This window comes from Anomalospiza imberbis, chromosome 1 (genome assembly GCF_031753505.1).
Source record: "Anomalospiza imberbis isolate Cuckoo-Finch-1a 21T00152 chromosome 1, ASM3175350v1, whole genome shotgun sequence".
NCBI lineage: Eukaryota > Metazoa > Chordata > Aves > Passeriformes > Viduidae > Anomalospiza > Anomalospiza imberbis.
The window spans coordinates 97,434,967-97,456,486 of record NC_089681.1 but is presented as its reverse complement, the minus strand read 5'-3'; the positions used below and the strand labels follow the sequence as shown (position 1 = coordinate 97,456,486).

The following is a 21,520-nucleotide window of genomic DNA, read 5'->3' as shown; positions in this document are numbered from 1 at the left end:
ACTGAAAACATTTATTCATTTGGTGAGTCAAGACCCTCTGTGAGGTGTGTCCCTCACAAACTGACATGCAGTCAAACTGGGAGAAAATGAGCCCTTGCATGGAAGTCTAAATGTTCTTGTTTCTCTCCACTTTGTATGAAGGCTGCTGTAGTTTCCCAGAGACATTTCAATTCACACCTTGTTCCAAAATATATATTTTTTTAATGAGCCTGTTTATGTCACAGCCACAAAACTCATGCTTTTTGTGTGTGAACATTCTTAAGGAGCTGAATCACACAAACAGAGAGGCTCAGAGTAAAAGGCAGAGAGATGGTGACTGTGAAACTATGATATATTACAAAGGCTGTTGATTTGCAGTTTGTTTATTTTTCCTTTCTGGCATAGTGGAAACCTGGAACACACTGAATGTCTGCATGATAATACTCTGATCCTGTCTGTGCCCCTGATGCATGAAGTAGACTCATCCATCAATGGGTAAGTATCAATCATCAAATGAAAACAAAAACAACAATAATAATAATCAGCAGCATCCTAAGAATAATATCTGAGTGTCTTCCAGTGAAAAAATTAATTCTTCTCTTTGTTTACATGTAGCCAGACTGTTGCTTTTTCCTTGTTTCCCAGACACTAGTCATTCAGACTGTCTCATTCAATATCTGGAAATTTTATTCATTTCAAGACTGTACCTCATTTTCACTACTTTCACTACTAATTAATGCTAATTAGTTACCATCACATTTATAGTAGGTATTTTAGTGATTGTATTTAAATTCAAGTGATGCTGTAGATATGATGTACCTTAAATTTAAAAAGAACAACTAAACCGCATCTTGATCCTTAGGGCATGTCTTTAAGGAAATGATTGAGAGGCCAAGGGTTATGGTCAAATATTCTGTAATTTTAAGGAGATTGGTGAAGTCTAGCTGTTTGCCTTTCTGTTTAATTTCACAAATAGAATTTGCTTCTGCTTCTGTTTATTTTCTTATTTCCTCTATTCCCTAGTCTGTGAGGCATCTGACTACCATCTGCAGAGCATCTCTCACCCTTTGACTGAAATACTTGTGTAACATGTAGCCACTGTGTCCTCTCCCTAAGGCTGCATGTATATGAGTTCCTGCCTTTGAACCTTGAGGCTCTTCCCTTCCACTTGGAATCACAATCTTAAGCTTAGAATGAAAGATCTGTGGTCAGTCTCAACAGTCAGACCATTCTTTAGCATAAACAGTGCTTTAAGTTTAAATTGGAGGACCTGGTCACTGAAGATGAATTAGTATTCATGTAGACTGAAAAAGCTGACCTTAATTCCTAAACTGGGGAAGCAAAAACTTATCAATAGTGTCCCCATAGGGTCAGTGTCTCATCTATGGCAACCTCCAGACTACAGGTATTGTCTAAATGACTACTGCAGGTTGGCATCAGTAGAAGTCAAATATTCCCTTATCCACTATGCTACATGTGAAGAAAAAAAGCTAACCTGCAGTGACATGTGATTTGATTGAAAAGCTGAATAAACTCAGATTCAAGGCCTAGACTGGGTTTTGCCCCATAAAGCTCATCTTGTTGGATAGAAATAAAATCCTTAATTACTGCCACAGGAGTCAGAATGGGCAAAAGGTTTCTTTGAGCCTGCTCAGAGAAAGGAAGTGCACTGTCAAACCCCACAAAGATGACTAACAAAGACAAAAATCTCTATATTGAGAGTACAGTCTCAGCAGCATGCTCTGGAAGTTTTTAAATGCTTTCATTGTTACAAATTCTTTACAAATTTAACTCTTGTTTCTTGATGCTTTGATACAGATGGATTTTTATTCAGCTTTACAGATATGAATGCTTTAATCTGTGTCTTTAGATCTCTGTTTGTTACCTACAGAATACTGCATGCCAAAACATAATAAAAATTGGTTTCCCTTCTTTCTCTTCAGAGTATACTTTTTTAAAGCACAAGGTCTCTGAATTTATAAGCCCCACCCAAGTGCCTGTGTGGATTATATTTTTCTTTCTCATAGACAAAGCTTAGTTAATTGAAGTTCACAGAAAAATCCAACAGCCAGAGAAAAGTTGGGTTTATTGGAGGGCACATTCCTAGACATAGTAATATTTGTAATACTCTTCTTTTTGGACAGTATCTTTTTGAAGCTTGTTTTATTAGTTTAATTGTCCTACATTTGAATCTAGAAGAGCAAACTTCATTCCTAGTTATAAATAGCCCAGAATGGCTTGTACCATATTTGGGAGCCTTTACATAACACTGTAAATGGGAGGAGAAAGTCTTTCACTGTTTCCCCTAGCAATCGCTGGTACAGGATACAGGCAGGAATAAAGGAAATGTACCTAAACAGGCTTAAAATCCTATCTCAAAGTGCTCTGATTCCAAAGGAAAACCTGGAAAGGAAGCAGAGTTTTAGGCAGTAGAGAGGACTAAGGTTTGTCTGAAATTATACCAGGGCCCTTTCCAGACAGTGGAGAAGCCTGAGATTAAAAGGAGACATAAAGGATGCTTAAAGTACTCCTAATCCTCTTCTGAAGGATTTTTAGGTACTGTGTTGTGCTTCCAAGTAATTTCTGATAAAATCCTACTGCATTTTACTGTGTGATTAGATGATAAGAGTGGTTAAGGAAACTTGAACTGCTCTACTCTAGATGAAAGCAGGTTATCTCCCTCTAATCTTTCCTTTAATCATCTGCTTAATAATAAAGGTAGTAAAACTTAGGTTATTAACTATTTATTCCTGAAATGCTATGTAAATGTTAAATAAAATTGAAATGTTTCTTTAGTGAATATGCAGCTTAAAGTATTCCTCTTAGATACTGTTTCTTCAGATTAACTTGGTAATGCAATGATTTCCTGTGTTAATCCAAGCTACGGGACTTGAGCAAATCATCCATGGCAGGGGACTCCAAAGAGGAGGATTTGTGATAGGAAAGGAATAAAAAGGATAAGTAATCAAAAGAAGTCTGCTTCATTGGTGGGATGTTAACCCATGTCAGATGAGATGCTGCTTGTATAGTCTAATGTTGCCAAAAGGAAATCAAATCACAAAAAATAGATTAATGTAAAATGGTCCCATATAATTTCACATGACTAGAAAGCAAGGGGTGCAATTCAGCTAGACACAAATATATTTCATTTTGCTTACAAATTCAGCTTACTACATTTGTATCTTGGTCTTACAGAGAAGTCTTCCCTACTTCATTTTTCTACGGTGATTCCGTGGCAGCTTCCAACTTTGTTCAGTTGGAAAACCATGACTGCCTTTTCCAGTCTCTCAACTTCACACTGCAGGTAAAACTCATCCTTATTTTGACTGCTTTCCTGATTGACAGCACACTCTTGTTTTGTAACTATTTTATTCTGAATGTGGTAAGGGCTTTTGTGCATGATTTTGCATCACAGTCATGGGCTGAATGGAAGCTTTGGACAAGGTTTATAAAGAAGATCCTCTTGTTGAGTTAGGAGGTTCAGAAAGGACTCCCTTGCTTTCTAAACTTCTCAGTGAGGAATCTAGATGCAAGTGGATCCAATCCTAGCCTCAACTGGGTCAACAGTTTTTATCTGAAGGTTATATAGGTGTACTCACTCATACCAACAACGGTGGGCAAGTCTCTTTTTCTCAGCTTCAAGGAGAAACCTTGAGGGACATCTCCACTCAAGGGAAGAATCTCCAGACTCTCTCCTGGAAGTAGTGTGTTGGAAGTCCATGCTGATAAAAAGTGGGACTGAGCTTTTGTAATATAAATTGATCAACTGTCACTCATGTGTTTCTAGGCTAGCTGTGCCAGCTCAGAAGCTTTAGACAAGTTATCTGTACTATCACTTGTTGATTCCTTTATCAGGAACTTTGCCTGTCACATCCTCACTAGTACCAGTTTTTGTTAGGAAATGCTGTCTGAATGTTTAACTTTGGGATTGACGAATCAGTCTCTGTTGGTAGTCCCTGCTTTTCAGAGACAGGGTAACTGAGAGGTGTTTTAAAATATTTTATTCCATTATCAGTCTTGTTGAAGGGTGAGACATAAGAGATGTAAAACTCAACGCCATTCTATCAGAAGCCAACCTATTTCCTGGTTAGAATACCTTAGAAATGTTTTTCAGCTTGTTACCTTTTGCCACACAATGATGCTAATACTTCTAACACCAATCACTTATTTTTCATCCCATGTGGTCCTGCTACAAGGCATTTTTCATAGTTCCCATTCTCTAAAATATATGGTCTTTTTGAAAAGTCATTTTGTAACTTGTTGAAACTTGTTTCTAGTTCAATCTCTCAACAATGTCATCTTTATTCCATGGCCTTCCTAAGTCAGCACACCTTATCTCAGTGTTTCCATACAGATGTACAAGACTGTGTGAGCTTTCTGTCAGGTTTTGAGAATCCCTTACAAATCTATTTCTCACAAGCCTCAGCAGTATTTAACACCAAAGTCAGCATGACTACCCTTCTCCATCCATCATGGGTAACTTTCACAAATAGGGTTTAGTTTGAGCTATTTTACCCCCACTCAGGCAGAGCATCCCGCTACAATGCTGTACAATGCATTCTTGATTGGATACCGTATTTGCAGCATGCAGGGATGACATATGTCCTTTTTCTGAATATATTATGACAGGAATTGCAAACATGGCATCTCACTTCCATAGGAAAAAAAGCTCCTACCATTTGTTTCTCTTTCACCTTTTTTCACATGCTGAGTAAAGAGCCCTAGTTACTCAAGTGCCGCATCTTGGATGAAGCCACAGGTTAAAAGTGGAGGAGTAATTCTTTTTAATGGCATGGCCACTGAACAAAAGAGTGGGCAGCCTTTATCCAAGAGAACACATCTGTGCTAAGGATTCAGGATTGCTAAATGCTCCAGCATGAAAATATTTATAGCACTACTGATAACAGTACAGTATATGGAAGAGATAAGGACACTAAAAAGATAGGTGTGAGAAGCTTTCAATAAATACCTCATAGCAGCTCAGCATTATTTGTTATTTATATATTACACTTCACAAGGCAGTTAGATGGGTTTCTGATGTGGCAAAATATGTGGATGGATTATTATAAGAAACTCTTGTGATGTGGCCAACATTAACTGGCATTGTGTTTCACTGCTGTAACTGCATCTATTACAAGCCCTACAAATCCTTTTTGACCGCTAGATGGGACTAGGGAATGATATGTCATGCATGACTACATGCACCATTTTAATTTATTGTGAAAAATAGTGTTATGTCTTTTTTCTTTCTGTTTTCCTAGGCTTATAACTCAGCTTATAGCAAAATGCATGTCTGCCTCCATGGACAGATTGCGATCCTGTCTTGGTTTGGAAAGACAGGTGTCTGCTAAGGAAGGCAGGAGCCTCCCCTGAAATGGAAAAAAAAAATGTATGAATTATTATAAATTTTGAAAATAAGGGGGGCTCTCAGGCAAAAGTAAGGGAGCAGGAATAACAGTTCTTTATTAGGGAAGGAAATAAAAAGATAAAATAAACAATGCAGTGAACCAAAACAACACTCACACAGTCAGAATATAACCTGACACCCTGTTAGTCAGGGTGTTGGTAGCAGTCCAATTGGGAATTATGGCTGCAGTCCTCCTGGAGTGTCCAGTGTAGTTCTGTTGGAGCAGTGATCCTGTGGAAAATGGTGTAGTCTACCTGCAGTGGAAGAGGCAGCTGTTCCTCTGGGCAATCCAGTGCGGAAGAAGCCATGCTGGTGTTCCAGAAACTCAAGATTATATCCAGGTAGAAATGCTTGGCTCCTCTCTCTGGGTAAAGCATCTCACAATGGGATGCTGCAACTTTTATCAGTCATGCAGTGACATTCAATAGGCCATTAACAGCAGATGTCTCCCTGGAGTGAGGAGGATTGGTTTGTGGGAGAGATAAAGAAAACTGCCCAATTAAGAGAAGATAACTGCGACACCTCTAACAGATGTCAATTGAATACATCTTGCCTTGCAATCTAGGACAGATCCACAGCAATTAAGCCCCCACTGTCATACAGTGCCCTTAGCTATTTACTGAAGGACTGAAAGCAGGATTTCAGGACATAAAAGCTTTTGTGAACCAGGCTATTAATTCTTGTCATTCTGGTTTCCTTCTTGAGAGTTTGTAGGGCTTCTTCCCTTCCTCCTCCTCATACCCAGTGATTGGTTAATACAGATTAAGAACAGATGCACTGATGCGTTAACTAGATAAATATTTTCAGTAAAGCACAGTGATAACAGGGAAGGGAGAGAGAATCTATATATTGGCAGTGCCGCCATTTGTCCTACCAAATGCTCTTGTCTCTCATGCACACACTTAGCGGTTGCAATAGTAGTATTTTTTTCCATATGGACGTAGAAAATTATACCATAACAAGTCACACATCTGCTCTCTAATAATGGGGAAAACCTTACAACTGTGTGTATCAGAGAGAAAAGGTAGTTTCACAATAGGCAAATTATTGTTTGTATCACTCTTTGCTTAATTTCCTGTCAAATATTTAACTTCTCCAGATGGAGAAAAATAATAGTTCCTTAACCAAGACAAAGAGATGAGTTACAAAAATATGGGCCTTCATAGCAGTTTTTGTATGTTAAAAATCTCTACTAGATCAAATATGAACAAGGAAACAGAAAATGCCTTTTCTGCAATAACTCATATCTGATCTTAGTGAGATAATCAAAGTTTTTAAAATGTCTAACATTAAACATTATGTTTGTATTTCATGCAGCATTTATCATACTGCATTCTAATGGGATTTCTCCCCCTGCCTGAAGCCTCAGGGCTTTTGTGAGGAGGATTTGGCATTGCAAACTAGTTCTGTTTATCAGTCAGGCATTTCTTCAAATATAAATAGTGTTTGAAGAATAAAAACCTATTGGTTTTAATATTTGTACTTTACACAATTAACAACTGCATGTTACATCTTTTCACAGTCGTATCTCAGTGTGGATAAATATTGTAATGGGCTTCATGTTTTTATTTTAATGTTTTTTAATGCATTTATATTTGTGTTGTTAAAAAGAGGCAGAAAATATTTTTCCTAATAAAAAATGTAGATACAAATGAAAACTTCCTTTAATTGAATTTTTTCCATGGATTATTTCTCTTCAGCAAACATCCGTAAATTTTGGAATTTTCACTGGATATGTATCAGTGGTGGATGGGAAATTCTTTGAGCTTTTGTTGAAATTTTGGGGACCCGGGAGTGATAGAAACCTAATATTTTCCACTAAAAGTGTAATTTAATTGAAAATGCCAGAACTTGAATGGAAGTTGTTCACATTAGTTTTCTGTCAACTCACTCAGAAAACCCACAGTCCAGTATTCACAGTAATTGTTTGGCTTCTGCTCCATAAGGAAAACATATGCAGAACATCATGCAGTGGTTACCAGATGGAAATGAGAATGTTAACTGAGACAGTAATATTTCTTATAGCCTTCAAGATTTTGTTACCAAAACATTCAGTGTATTAGCAGTGTCTCTCTATATAAAATATACTGTTTTTATTGACAGTTGGCAATTATCTTGCAAAACTGCTTCTCCTTTGATATGTGAGCTGTGCCTGAAAACTGTTAGGAAAGCTAATCCTTTAATTTCATTCTGACACTTGAAAAAGAAGTATTAGTCTGAATACACTGAAAAACCTGCAAAGTACTTGTATTTCTTCAAATTTACCTGTATTCCCAGATCTGAATCTACAGTAGTTTCCCATTTATGAGAAATCAAGTATGTAATTTTATTTGTATTAATTTTTTTCTCTTACAGGTTTACAATGCTGGACCAAGCACTCTTCCTGGAGCCTTTCTTGATATTTCAATTCCAAACCGCCTCTCTGCCACTGGAGCTGAAATATTTCATATTCAGCAGATGATGGTGAGTATGTTACGTTGTATTCTGAGCCCAGAGAGGCACTGAGACCTACTGATGACTAAAACAAAAGTCTACCAAAACTCAGTGAATCAGTTGCTTTTTAAGACAATCAAAGGTTCTTTGCATCTATGGCCAGATCGTAAGTAGCTGAACCCCTCCAGCTATTGGCTGTTCTCCCTCATCTAGGGCAAAGGCAACTAGTTGTATGTTCCTGGTTTCCTACAATGCCGTGTAAAACTAGGTCAGGCTGATGCTGAAGGAAATACAGAGAACACTTCCACAAGTCACACCTGCAAAGAGGATTGTCTCTTAATCAGTTCTCCCTGACTGAGGGAGGATTAAATAGTGTATGTAATATCAGTAGGATGCTTTATCAAGCTGACTCAGATTCCTTGGGTCTTTTTCTGTGATTATCAGCTAGGTCTGAATACATTATCTATATCTATTTTGCTATAGTCCATGTTATAATTTGCTCTTTTTGAGTGTTATTTTAACAAATGTAAATAATAGAGAAAGTTCTTCTTTCAACACAATGCTTTTCAAAAGATAATTTTGTGTCAATTTCAAAGAAATTCAACATAAACTGTGGTATATGAATTCTCAGATTTAATTTCTAATTTATTTAGAAATTTATTTAGATTTATTTATTTCAAAGCCTTTGTTAGACCACTAAAATACCATAATTTACACTGTGGTGGCCAAAAGACAGAAACCTTACTACTGAGGTGTCATGGTTTGATGCTGGTGCAATGCCAGCACCCCCCATGAAAATACACCTTCCCAAAATAAATGCTGTGAGATGTGATCAGGAACACAGCAGAGCAGGTCCAAGCTTAAAACAAAGGGAAAAAAACTTTCTTAAGCTACTACTACTATAATGAAAATCACAATCCAGAATGAAAACCCTCCAATACACTCCTCCTCCCCCCACCCAATTTCCAACAACACACAGTGAGACACCACCCGGGATTCCTAATCAAGTTGCCACCCTTCCGATAATCAATACTCCTCAGTCCATCAAGGGAGAGAGGAGTCTCTCTTGCACCATAGAGCCCCCAGGAAACACAATTGCCACCCTTCTGTGTTTCCATGTCACACATAGCAACCGCCCGGAGAAAATCTGCCAGTGTGACACTCTCCTTTCCATGTCACAGTGCTCTCACTACCACGCATGGACAGACTGCTCATAGGGCTCCTTTAAGGATGTTTTGCCAAAGACCAAAAGAAACAACAGTTCAGCATCTCATTTTGGGACCACAGTCCCCCCCATTTTCTTCCTCCCCTGGGGTCAAGAGTCTCAAGAACAGAAATCATCTTCTTCCTGAAGACAGAGGGCATCACCACACCCTTCTCAACTCTTTTCTCTGTTCACTCCACTCCTGTGCTGGTAGTTGCTGAAGCAGGTCTCTTGGCTCACCATTGCATCCCCCTAAAAATGCAGTCTCTGTTGCAGGAGAAATTGGTTCAGTCTATGGCTATCAAGAAAAGTCCAGCCACAAGCCACTCCATCATCTCCTCCCACCTAAAAATTTCTTCTTCTAACATCTCAGGTCCTGGACTGTCTCTCTTCTACTTCAAATCAAGGAGGAGTAATATCTTACAAAGCTTTCATTTCCCAGGAAAGGGTTAAAAGTCTCGGACTCCCCGGATGGCTGAACTCTCTGCCCAGGACTCCAACTCCCACAGCTGGGCACCTTCCCCCCACCCTTCTCCTTCTCCTCTGCTGGCAAATTCCAGGTGCCATCAGGCTCTCTGTCTCTTTCCCTCTGGTGGGGGGGGGGGTGGGGAACAAAGGCATTTCCGTTTCTCTCCACCCTTCCGTCTGCAGGTGGCCTGCCCAGTTCCAGTCCTTCAGCCCCTGGCCTACCTCTCCCAGGCCACATGGCTTTCCCTCCCCCGCCCAGCCTGTGGCTGGGCAGGGGAGAGTCTACAATCTCTGACAACCAGAACCAAAGAGACAGTTCCCCTGGGAGTTCTACTTTTAACCCCCTGTGTTCTCAGAGGCGTGTCCATGCCTTCAGTGGTCACTCCAGGTGCCAATATCCAAACCTGACCACTGATTGGTTTGACCCAACTTCCTGAAAAAATTCACTTCCCTGTCAAACCACGACATGAGGTAAATTTATTGCCGAAATTTAGAGTAATTTGCCTTTGTGAAATGAAATCAGATTTTTGGGATAATTGAAAGGAAGTATTATACTTTCATGTTGCTGGTTACTTTTCTAGCCATTTAGCTGAAAAGTATTACCTATTATGTAGGTAACAGTGTCACTGAATATGTGTAAATATAGATCTGAAAGATCTTTCTAAGCAGGTTTCCAAGATTTTTGCTGTTGGAAGGTATGAGGTAAATATAGATGTGGCTTACAGATGGGCAGTAAAGACAGAATGACTGAGAAACATATGGGAATATTGTATGAAGCAATAGTAGTGTATAGATGGAGTCAGTTCGCCAACCAGACTTAATTAGTTCTCCAGAATATGTATAATTTTCTGTGGCATTGCTTTTTAATGTTTATTTAGTCCAGCTTTATACACAGAAGATCACTTTTCCTTTGACACATTGCCTGCCAAAGTATCATGGCCCATTTCCTTGTTCATTCCGTGGTCTCTGTGTGCTGTAGGTGAGGGTGTGTTCACAGCAGATGCAGAGAGGTGGAAGTCTTCTTAGGATTTTATCTCCCCAAATGTCAGTATCTCCTCTAAATTCAGTCATTCTATAAAGGAGATCCCAGCTGAGCGTTGTGGTCTTGAACACTGTGGTAATAAATGCTAGCAGGGTTTGTATTGCTTTTTCCCAACAACAGGTTGCATTGCTCTGCACGTTATTTTACTGGATTGTACTTTGAAATTTGTTTTTGTAGAAATGTTAAACTGCTGTTGTGAGACGTCTTTGCAGGTAGTAGGTATCTTTTTATGAGAGATGTCTGCCTAACACAATAGCATTCCAGTAATTTTGACTACTGATTTTGGATATATGGTCAGTAGAATTCTCCTACGTGACTTTCTAAATACCTCTATCATGTTAATAAATGTGAGCCAAGAAAATCCTGTCTGGAACACTGGTTATCCTTGCTTTACAGATACATAATTGAAACACCAAAATGTTTGCTGGAGTTCACACAGTGAATTTGTGTTGGAGCCAGGCACTGAACCAATGTATCCCAAATCTTACTAGAATCAGTGTATCCCAAGTCTTAATATTGTAACAGAGAAGGCATCCCACTCTCTCTCCTACTGCTCTCTCCCAGTGAGTTTTTTTGACTGAAAAGGAAACTAAAATAACGGAATTTTTCAACTTTTCATAAAATATATATAGTTAAACAAAGAAACCTAAAAGGAGATGAACTTCAGAAAATGGTTTACAACAGCTGTTTTTCCAAGACAATTTCTGTAAGCATAATCATTAAATATTTCAAGGCTTTGCTTATTTGGCTTATTCCCAGAATCTAGACTTCATTAAAGATAGTAAGGTAATAGAATCCTTTCAGACAGTGCAGGTGCTTCTGTCATTATTTTCTCTATGCCTACAATCCAGCCATTCTAGTTGTCAGTGTTGACAAAACTTTGAGAATAACTGTCATTAATGCAGAGGATTAGGAATTGTCGTTTATCTGTAAAATTCACTGTAGATACAGCACTTGGGATTTGATGACATAATGGTTTTTATCTTAAAGATAGTAATTCCATTGCCATTCTCTGATATACAGTAAGGCAGTGAAATTTTTGTGTCAAAATGCATAGTTAAAGCACTAGAGTTTGTCTCACATACACATAAAATACACAAGATAGTTTCAGGAGCAAACTCTCTCATATTGTGTTGATTGAGCTAGTCTTTATGGCACAAAAATGAATAGCAGGAAGACAATCACATATGGCTCACTGGAACAGTCTGTATCTCTGGGAGGTGTTAATAGGAAGTATTTTCTGCTGGTCTTAGAGAAAATGACAGCCCTCATGCTTCCTCTGTTCCTGCCATCCTGAGCTTTTGGATTTATTCCAGAAACTGTTTTAATATTTTGTTCGAGACAAATTCAGATCATGGAGATGTTTTGACATTTGTAGTTCTGCCTTAGAGATGTTCAGACGCAGTTCAAGGGCTATTGGGAGCAGCACTGCAGTTCTGCAACACTTCCCCCAGTAAAGCCCCCAATATATAAAGGGAATGAATCAAAAGTAAAAGCCAGAAGTAAACAAAAAAAGGATAATTGTAAGAAAACTAGGAAAAAAAAAACCAAAACAATTGAACTTCCTCCCTATAAATGTTTAATTAATAGAAAATGCTAGAAATTTTCAAATAATTTTAGCTAGGAAATTTCACCTCTGACATTGGTTTTACATAGTAAATACTAACATTTTGCAGTGGTAAATGATATTTTGGAAACACTTTAGTCAAATTAGTAGCTGTTTGTTTTTATGTATTTTTGTATTTGCTTTCTTGCAAAGGTTAAAAACCAGCCAGGTTAAAAACATAATAAATTAAATACCTCAGCTTGTTAGTAAAAGTGTTGTGATAGAATAGTATAGGTGATGACATAGAAGAGCTTCACACAAGAAGAGAAGGTAGTCCTAACACAAAGGTATATTCTCCACTCTTTGAGCCATTGGTTATCTATTCTTCCGGGAAGAAAAACAGTGCTCATTATATTTGTGTATGTTTTTGGTTTTGAACTGAAAGATCAGTAATTTCCTTTGTGTATCCAGCTAGGGATGCACAAGGGCAAGGGAAGCACTACCAGACTTTGGCTAGCAGGCAAGGAGCTGCTTTCTAGGATTCTCAAGAAGATTTTTCACAATGGGAGTTCCTACTAAATTAACCAGGATATTTCCTGAAGCTCTTCATAACTTAATGATGTGTCCAGGATTATTCTTGTGCTGGCTTTATGGAACTGGATCAGATTGTTGCCTTCTGGTTTATTTTCTTTTCATTGAAGGTAAATACAATTATGAGGAATTAACAGTTGGAAACCAAATTTGTCTATTTGAACTGGATGATCCTCTTCTCTCCTCTGGAGGGACCAAGCAGAGCCTATTTGGTGAACATGAACACAGATAAAAGACGAAAAGCACTCTTCTCCCTAGGGCTCAAATCCTGTTTATTATAGGAGCCACCTCAGATCCAGGCGATGCCTCAGGGGATAACAGAGGCCGAGGGAAAAGAGATCGAATGTCTCTTCCCGGGGGAGTTTTGAGTTCGGGGGAAAGAAGGGGTAGGGCAGAACCCAGAGGCCACATCCAATGAGACACAGGTGAGAGGAGGGGGAGGGGGGAGCAGGTCAGGGAAAGACCACCACACCTGAGGCTTAGTGGGGGAGGGGAAAGGTGTGTGGAATAGACTAATGTGACATAATGCAATATAAAAACTACTCAGTGCAAAACAACTAAATAAGCTGTTTAGTGCATCACAACAAATACCAAGAATATAAAAAAACATATTATCACCATCACTGAGATAAGAATCTTGTTGGAAAGAAAAAAAAAGAACACAAAGAGTTTGCAATCTAGGCAATATATATAATATATATAATGTATTATATATATAATGTATATAATACATATAATATATTGTATATAATAGATATAATATAAAAGATAATTTGGAAGAAAGAGGGAAAGAAATACTCTTCTCAGTTTTTTGAGCTCCCTCCTTGGTTGTAACTCTTGATGTCTAAGTCTAGTAATTACTGTTTTAGTAATTGCTATTAAAAGAATATTTAAATTACTATGTTCTCTTACTCTAACAATAAAAGAAGAGAGGCTCAGAAGCAGCTCTGAAGAAGCACCTGCCAGTCTCCACTGATAATACAGAAACCATGTAGTTACCCTGGTTTCCCCTAGGCTTCTAAACTTAGATCTTGAGAATTATTTACAGAGAGTGAAAAATGGGTTAAACTTCAGTCTTGTGACTCCTGTCCCCTTAAATGGACAGTCTTTCAGCCAATCAACCTTAAATGGGCCAGTTAGGTTCCTGGTCCAACCCTTCCAAGCACTTTTTGTTTAGGGAGCAAAATAAAAAGTCCTTCTTTTGCAAGGACAAACAGAAGGCCTCCAGTTGTCCTGTTATGTTTGGCATATTCACTTCACACTTATTTCTTCTTTCTACACAGGTGGGATCTGGATTGTGCCTTTATGATAGCTGGATATCAGTAAGATTTTTAAAAAGTAAAGAAAAACTGAATGAATTAATGGAAGAATTGAAGAGAATTCCTTTTACAGGTTGCCTTTTAAGTTGATTGATCTCTTCCTGTGAATGTTGAAAAAGTAAAATGAATTGACATTTAACAGAAAGATTGTACAGGAATATTTTGCACTTACAGCAAGATTTATTTTAGCCCTTTCTGTTAGTCATCCTGAGTGTAGTCTTTTCATTTCAATGACTTACACACACACTGGCATACACATATTTTGGCACCATATTTAAAAACATAGCTAGAATACTGGAGGAAATTATTCGTTCCAGGGAACATATTGTACAGAAAATTGTACAGAAAATTGTACAGGTACTTTCTGACCTTCCTGCCTCATTCACTTTAATTGCTTTTTAAATGACTGATCCAAAACATTTTTACTCAGGCAGTTGGAGGTGTTCCCTGCCCCACCCCCAGTGTATAGCACATCAGTGATATCAACTGAATCTGGCTTTGCCTAGGAGCCCTGTCTCTTGCAGGAAAAACTAGTGCATCTGCCACATCCAGGATGGCTGTGAGGAGAGGCAGAAGCATACACTGTGGTCCAGTATGGCACAGTTGCCTTTAGACACAAGCATGGAGGAGGACGGCAAAGCAGCTCAGAAAGAGCTCCTAATGTCAGCATGGTGAACTGAAGAGGAACTCTGCTGTCTTGTAAATTTCCATTGTTATACAGGAAAGGCTGCCTAGGTGTCCTGATTTAGGGCAAATTTAGGAGAAAACCTCCTCTAGAAAGCAAATTCAAGTGGCCTCTCCCCCAGCTGGTTCAGGAAAAGATTTCCTTGGAGAGAAGTGGAAAAAAACTTTATTTAACAGGCAAGCATTCACCAGCACAAAAAATGAACAATATTAAACAATAAAACCTCTTGCCAATCTGAAGAGATGACAAATTCAGAAAGTCCTTTTTGTGGGTTGCAGCTCGGCTCACCCAGTCTGTTGTTAGTCCCCCCGCCATTGGAAATGCCATGGCCCAGGCCCAGCCTGGTGGGCTGCAGGTGTGAGCTGTGTGTGCTCTTCTGGGTTTTCAGTCCACAGCAGGCTTAAATAGCTCCAAGAAAAAAAAAAAAAACAAACAAACAAAAAAAAAACCCCACAGACCCACAGTCCAGGGATCTTCTCTGCCTCAGCTAGCTAAAAGCTAACTAAGAAGCAAAGGAGAGCTCTCTCCCGCTGTCCGCAGACAGCACAGTCCAGGAGCAGGATGTGGGGAAACGAGTGTAGTTTCTGATAACAAAATGCACTTCTTCTTGCCCCCTCCTTCACTCTCAGAACCAGTCTTAAAAAGGTGTAGAACTTATTTCAGGCTAACAGACTAATGGGGATACAAGCATCATAAAGTCACCCCAAGACATCAGCCATAAAATTAAGATTTTTTTCTGAGTTAAGACCTTAAAATGAATCTAAAAAACCACAACTTTTTTGACATCTGCATCATAATACAAGAGCTGTGCCTTGGTCAGAGCTCACAGAATTTCCAGTGTTTCAAAATAATCTTTTTGTGCATTGCTGAATGCATCCTTGAAGAGGGAGCAAAACTATTTAACATCAAAGAAAGTTTTCTCTGACTTCCTAGTTGGGATCTTTAGGTGAAGCCAGATTTGAACAAATTCTTTGACATTTTCCAGTTGTTTTGACCAAATCTTCTAGAAATGAAAGTGCTATGGTACTTGTATAAGCAGTGGATTTTTTTTGAAAATTCTAAAGAGGATTTTCTTGGAAAAGGCATTTTGAATGTAAAAAAAAAAAACAAACTGTCTTTCAATAAAATCTAATAATATAGAAATCAAGGCCATTGAAACATCAGAAAAAAACACTGTGATCCATATATTAAATGAGGCCACAGCAACACGATATTGTTTTCCAATTGTGGCCTGCTCATGATTAGCTTCTAAACTAAAGTAAAATTTGTCAAATTACTTGGTATTGAATTTTTACAACACTGTCTCCCAAAAAATCATGGCCTTTCAAATAAGTGGCAATTAGATTAATATTTTCGGTCAGCTGAAACTGTTGCTACTTTGTGAATGGCCCATAGCTCCTATTTTTTGGCTGAATATGCGAATTCCAATTTTGAAAAAGATGGCTGATTTGCCTTTTGATAAAAAGAAATTTCAGATAAAGAAAGATGTGAAATAAAATGGTTATATAAATAATCTGTTATCAGAATGATTAAGGAAGGAGGAATTTTGGCAGATTACCATGAATAATCATGTAGTAATCAGGAGTTCTGCTGTGGTGTGGAAAAAAATATATATATAGTTGGTTTTTTTGTAAGCTTCCCAGCAAGAGAAGGAAGCTACTCCTGTTGAATAAAAATAAAGTCTACAAATTTTTGATTTTTTTTTCTTCTTTTTGAAGGAGTGAGTGTAAGAACTCACTATTTTTCCATTGGTAAAGCTTTTCCTGCCAAAAACAATGAAGAAGGAAATTCAGACAGTAACTGCTTGGTAAATTCATTTAACACATGGTTCTGCTGTAAATCCTGACTCTTAGATTAGCTTTTCTCTTCTCTAACGAATGTACAAGATTTTTGGTATAAATGAAGGAAGCAAAAAAACAAGGAAGCGTTTAAAGCAATGGTATCTGTGTATTTGTGGTGGCAGAAGGGTTTTCCTCCCTGCTCATGTATCAGAGTGAAAATAAGCATCTTTTATTGGATTTCTCTCTTGGCTTTGAAAGTACATCATTCCAGTCGTCTGCAAGATACCAGATGGTATCAAAAGTATCAATAAACCATTTCTTGTAGGAAACTCTGAGGATGTCTTGGAAACAAATGACATCTGCTTAACTTAATACATCTCTTTCACTCCTCAAGAGGTTTTTTGCAATTTTTTCAATCTTTCAATGAAAATGACCCATTTAATCTTCAGTTGTCTGCAGTAGATAAGGAAAATCATCCCCTTGAAAGTCCTACCTTTTCTCCACTGCCTCTAAAGAGAGTTTAGATCTTAGACACCTTTGTGATACATTCAAACATCTGCTTTAGTGAAACAAACCACAGGAATTGTTTGAGCCCTACAGGTAATGTACTTACCTGCACAGTCTTCAGAGCTCCTCATCCTAACATCAATACAGCCCATAGAGAAGTCCAACAATTAGGTAAAGAACAAACATGGGCTTATTTGTGTTTAATACATCATAGGTAAGGCTGCAGAAAGGGAAGTACTATATAGACAGATAGAACCCAGCTGAAGGAACATCAAATGCCATGTGATCTCAGGGGCTTTTAAAATAGAGACATACCCTGAGAATTATTTATTGCCTCATATATATATGTTGGTTAAGCATTTCACAGTTCATCATAGGGAGAGGAAAAGTACTTCTCAGTGACCCTTTCTTGGGTTTCATCTGTTAGAGGCCAATATATAGGGAGCACATGAATGTTAGTGGTAAGCTGATTTTTGTGTAAGGTGGTGGTCATTCATTCCTAGGCCTGAACCTTCTGTGGACCTCAGAATCATACCAAGTGGTCAGTTTTTCTTCTTACTGTGTATGTGCGGCATGTACAGTTCTGTCTAGGAAAGAATCCGCTGTCTTGTAAATCAGGAACTTTATATGAGAAGATCTTTGCTTTTGTCACAAAACTGGGTAGGAATCACTAGTTCTTGAGAGCAGTACTTCTGGGAATTTTTGCTAAGTATGTGCAAATTTGCTGCAGGGCCAAGACCAGGCCAATGTTGCAAGAATCATGCTTATCAAACCTGATTATTTAATTAAGCCATATATTAAGTGCATCAGAAAACATCTAAAGGTGTTCCAATCACGTTAGCATGATTTATGCCAAACATGAAACTGGTGCATTCTCCTGCTGTCTAGAGGAGCAGAAGCCAGAGTTATGGTGTACTCCCCCTCTAAGCTGATTTAATTCTTTGGCATCTCCACTTTGTTTCCACTTGGCCTCTTTTCATGGCCTTGTAAGGCTACTTATTGGATGTGTGGACTAATGGTTTTCCTTGCCATCATTGCTATTTTTAGTTGAAATCTTTCAAGAGTTGTGTAAAATGGGTTAATTAAAAAAAAAAAAATTCCTGTTGTTTCAGTGGCTCTTAAATTTATTACGAGAATCAACAAGACTGCTCTGATTCAAACGTATTTCATTATCTGTGAATATTAAACATTCTTGGCATATGGTGCAAGTAGTCAGATAACGTATTTACATAACTTATTTGTCTACTGCTGAGTCTGACCTTGTCTGGAATTCCTTGTCAGTTCCCTTTTTTTCCTCAGTGTGACATGTTAGATTAACCCTGCTTATCAATTATTTGTTCACTTAATAAGGGGTGAATCAGTATTTTTGAATCAGAATACTTGCATACATTTTTCCCCTAATACTAGGATGAATGTGCTACGCTTAGCAACAAAGACAGACAAACACATATGTTATTTATTTTTCAAGTTTGAAAACTTGAACCACTGCTTAGTTATTCGTACAGAAATAAATCAGTTTAAAAAAACATACAGGAAAAAATACGTAAAAACTCTCTGCCAGACCACAGCCAAACTCCTAGTCCTTTGGAGTCAGTATAGCCCAGAGATGATGAGAAAGGCATCCATTGCAGAGTTGAACAATGCTAAAAATTTTGTGAAATGACTGGCCTATGTTCAGACCTTGAGCATGTTTCCTGCAAGTAAAATTGCTGTTCCAAATATCTTGTGTTTCATGATGTTTTCCCTGAACTTGCCCACACACTTTTACTGAGATTGGATGTGGGTTTAGCTTCATCATATGCACTCACGTCTGGATTCCACCTTCATACTTGCTTTGTATCAAATTAGTTCTGCTGACTTCCAGGCCCTCCTGCACAACTAGTGATGATTTAGCTGAAGAGGGCAATCCCAGACTTACTGGAAGAGCTTGGAAACCTTAAGTTTTAATACCATAATGAATTCTTTTGCATTAGTGGAAATCTAGTATTTCTAGTATTAGTAATGAGATGAAGATACACATTTGCTTGCCCATTTCTTTTGTAAAATGTCAGTCTGTCCTGGTTTGGAATGGGAAGAAATTCAGGGAAGTGATGCAAAGTTTTTTGTGTCACCAACAGACTGTTGAACCACTGAGAAGCTGGACACGCCTCTGTGAAACACACATATTAAACACAAAAAAAAAAAGGGAATTGTTTCCTTCCCCTCCGGTCAGGAGCGAGGTAACACGGCTGGGCGGGCCCCCGTCCCAGGCCGGGCCCACCGACCCTGCCGCAGGGCTGGGCTCCGTTTCCCCGGGCCGCCTGCCGGTTCCCCCTCCCTTCCCCCATCTGCTCCCGGGCAGGGAGAGGGGGTGCTGCGGGCCGAATGGAGCCGGCCTTGCTAACATCTAGCTGCTTGCTACAACTCCCCAGCCCGGAGCCCGGCTGCACCTGCTCCGCCTCGGGAGCAGCCCCAGGTCAATGCCGGGACTTTACCCCCATGGAAGTTGTCCGCAGCCATCGGGCAGGGGGAAAGAGAAAGCCACCCACCCCCACCAATCCCGGCGTGCTGCTACTGAGTTCTGGCCTGGCCGATTAGATCCCAGCCGCCTCCCCCAGCTGCCATCTAGAGCGCCCAGCTCGACCGGGGGTCAGGTGACCATTTGAAGAGCACAGGCGTGATGGTAACAGTGCTTCAATCCTCCCTCGAGTGAGAGAAAGGCACAAGATGCAAGCATGTAAAGGAACAGCATGATGACATCGGAGTCAGCGAGGAAGAATTTAAGTCCCAGATGGGAGGGATGAGGAGATGCCTTGTTTTGGAGCTGAAATCCTCTTGTAAGCTATGGAGAAAGGACTCCTTATACCACACGAAACTATGGAGAGATGAAAGTGTTCAAATTGATATCGAGCAAAAGCCTCCATGCTAAGATAAGCAGATGTTGAAATAGGTGTGATCCCATGAGAAGTTTGAACAGAGGAAGAGAAAAGAGTAGTCCTGTGCTTCCAGAAGAAGAATATTTCTGATCCCAGGGATGAAGATGATTTTAGAGATAGATAATGAGAACTTTTGCCTTTGAACAGCTCATCTTTAAAACAATACCCCATAAGTCAGCATGGCCCATCGACAAGCTGTGGGAAGGCTTGTGGCAATGGGAAGGATTTCATGATGGCAGGGTTCCCTGGGCAGCTGTTATTTGTGACAAAATTGAAGCCACGAGAGAACTGTTTTTTCCTCTTGTGGTGAAGTCTCCATAACCTTAACAAGAGGGACTTCTCTCCCTCAGTGAACTGAAGAAAGACTATTTTAGAGGTGGTAAACTGACAGGAAATTTTAGGTTTGGTTTCTTTACATTGTCAGTGGGAAAGAAAAGGTTGTGGGGGAAGGAGAAGTGTACTGAAGGGTTTGTTTTGGTTCTTACTTTTTTCCCTTCTAGTTACTTCTAATAAAATTTTCTTTATACCCTTTTAAAGTTTTGAGCCTGCTTTGCCTTTCTCCTAATCCTATCTCATAGCAGGAAGTGAGTGTATTGGTGATGGGTCAGCCCTGAACCCGCCACATTCTTTGGTGCACTGGCCAGAAAAATCTCATAATTGGGGAAATCTTAAATTGGCAAACCAAAACCACTACATGAAATTGGTGTTTCTGCCTGGTTTCGAACTGAAACTGAAATAGAGATTTTTGGAGTTCACTTAAGTTAACAAAATGAATTAAGCATTTATATTTTAGCTTGTAGAGTTATGTGTTGAATTTTAACCTTTTACTTAAGAAACCTCTGCCTGGTACAAAGGACATAGGAAAATGCAAATTTCTGAAGCCTCTTGCATAAAGAACAATACCAGAGGGGACCGAGGATGCAAAGAACCCAGATAAAGAAGCTCCTCTGTCTCCAAGCCTATCAAGACTGACAGACGTACACAGATAAGCACCAAAGGACCAAAAGCGCATGCGCAGAGGAAAAGTTCAAAAGTTCAGTCATGAGAAAGACCACGATCTTCAGCCCCAGAGACCCCCGTTCGACCACCACAGCAAGCCAGGCATGCCTAGAAGGGCATGGACCTATTTAGCATGAGAAACGATTACAGGCAGGGCCAGGGGTTGAATATGCATGGGAAGGTTGTGTAATGTATTGCATATGGAACACCTTTGGGAATAAAGATGTGGGTCAGACTGAGGCTCGGGGCACAAGTTTTTGGAGAGCTATCTCACTTGTGCTGGGCACTGACATACATACCCACTTCATAACTACATCGAGTTGTGGAGTCTATTTATTTATTCTGTATATCACTTCAAAACCGCCAGATAGTCCTTAAATACAGGAATAGCCCTTGGCTTTTTATATACAGCAGTGCAACAGGGAGATTGTACATAATGCTTTGTTGGAAGCAACAGCCAGTTTTCCTCCTGTTTTTCTGTCTCTTTCTTCTAAGAGATCCTATCACTTGCACATACTTAATCCCACATCAGCTGCTAATATCCACTTAGTCCTCAGCACTTGGTGCTTGGTCCTCAACTGTCCTGTCCAGCCCATTTTGAAACTGTATTTAATTTCCTTCTGCCAGGCTGACATCTTGTGCTG

General features: G+C 39.2%; 1 protein-coding gene across 8 annotated transcripts in view; it reads left to right on the top strand.

Annotated features, from left to right (window-relative positions):
- ITGA9 (integrin subunit alpha 9) overlaps positions 1 to 21,520 on the top strand; it is a 265,797-nt gene that overhangs the window by 183,372 nt on the left and 60,905 nt on the right. For 7 of the 8 annotated variants that reach the window (XM_068201244.1, XM_068201235.1, XM_068201190.1 and 4 more), the window contains 3 exons: positions 385 to 474; positions 3,175 to 3,283; positions 7,742 to 7,849. In XM_068201244.1, coding sequence (XP_068057345.1) covers positions 385 to 474; positions 3,175 to 3,283; positions 7,742 to 7,849 — 307 coding nt within the window. The remainder of the gene's footprint in view (positions 1 to 384; positions 475 to 3,174; positions 3,284 to 7,741; positions 7,850 to 21,520) is intronic. The other variant, XM_068201198.1, reaches the window with a different exon arrangement.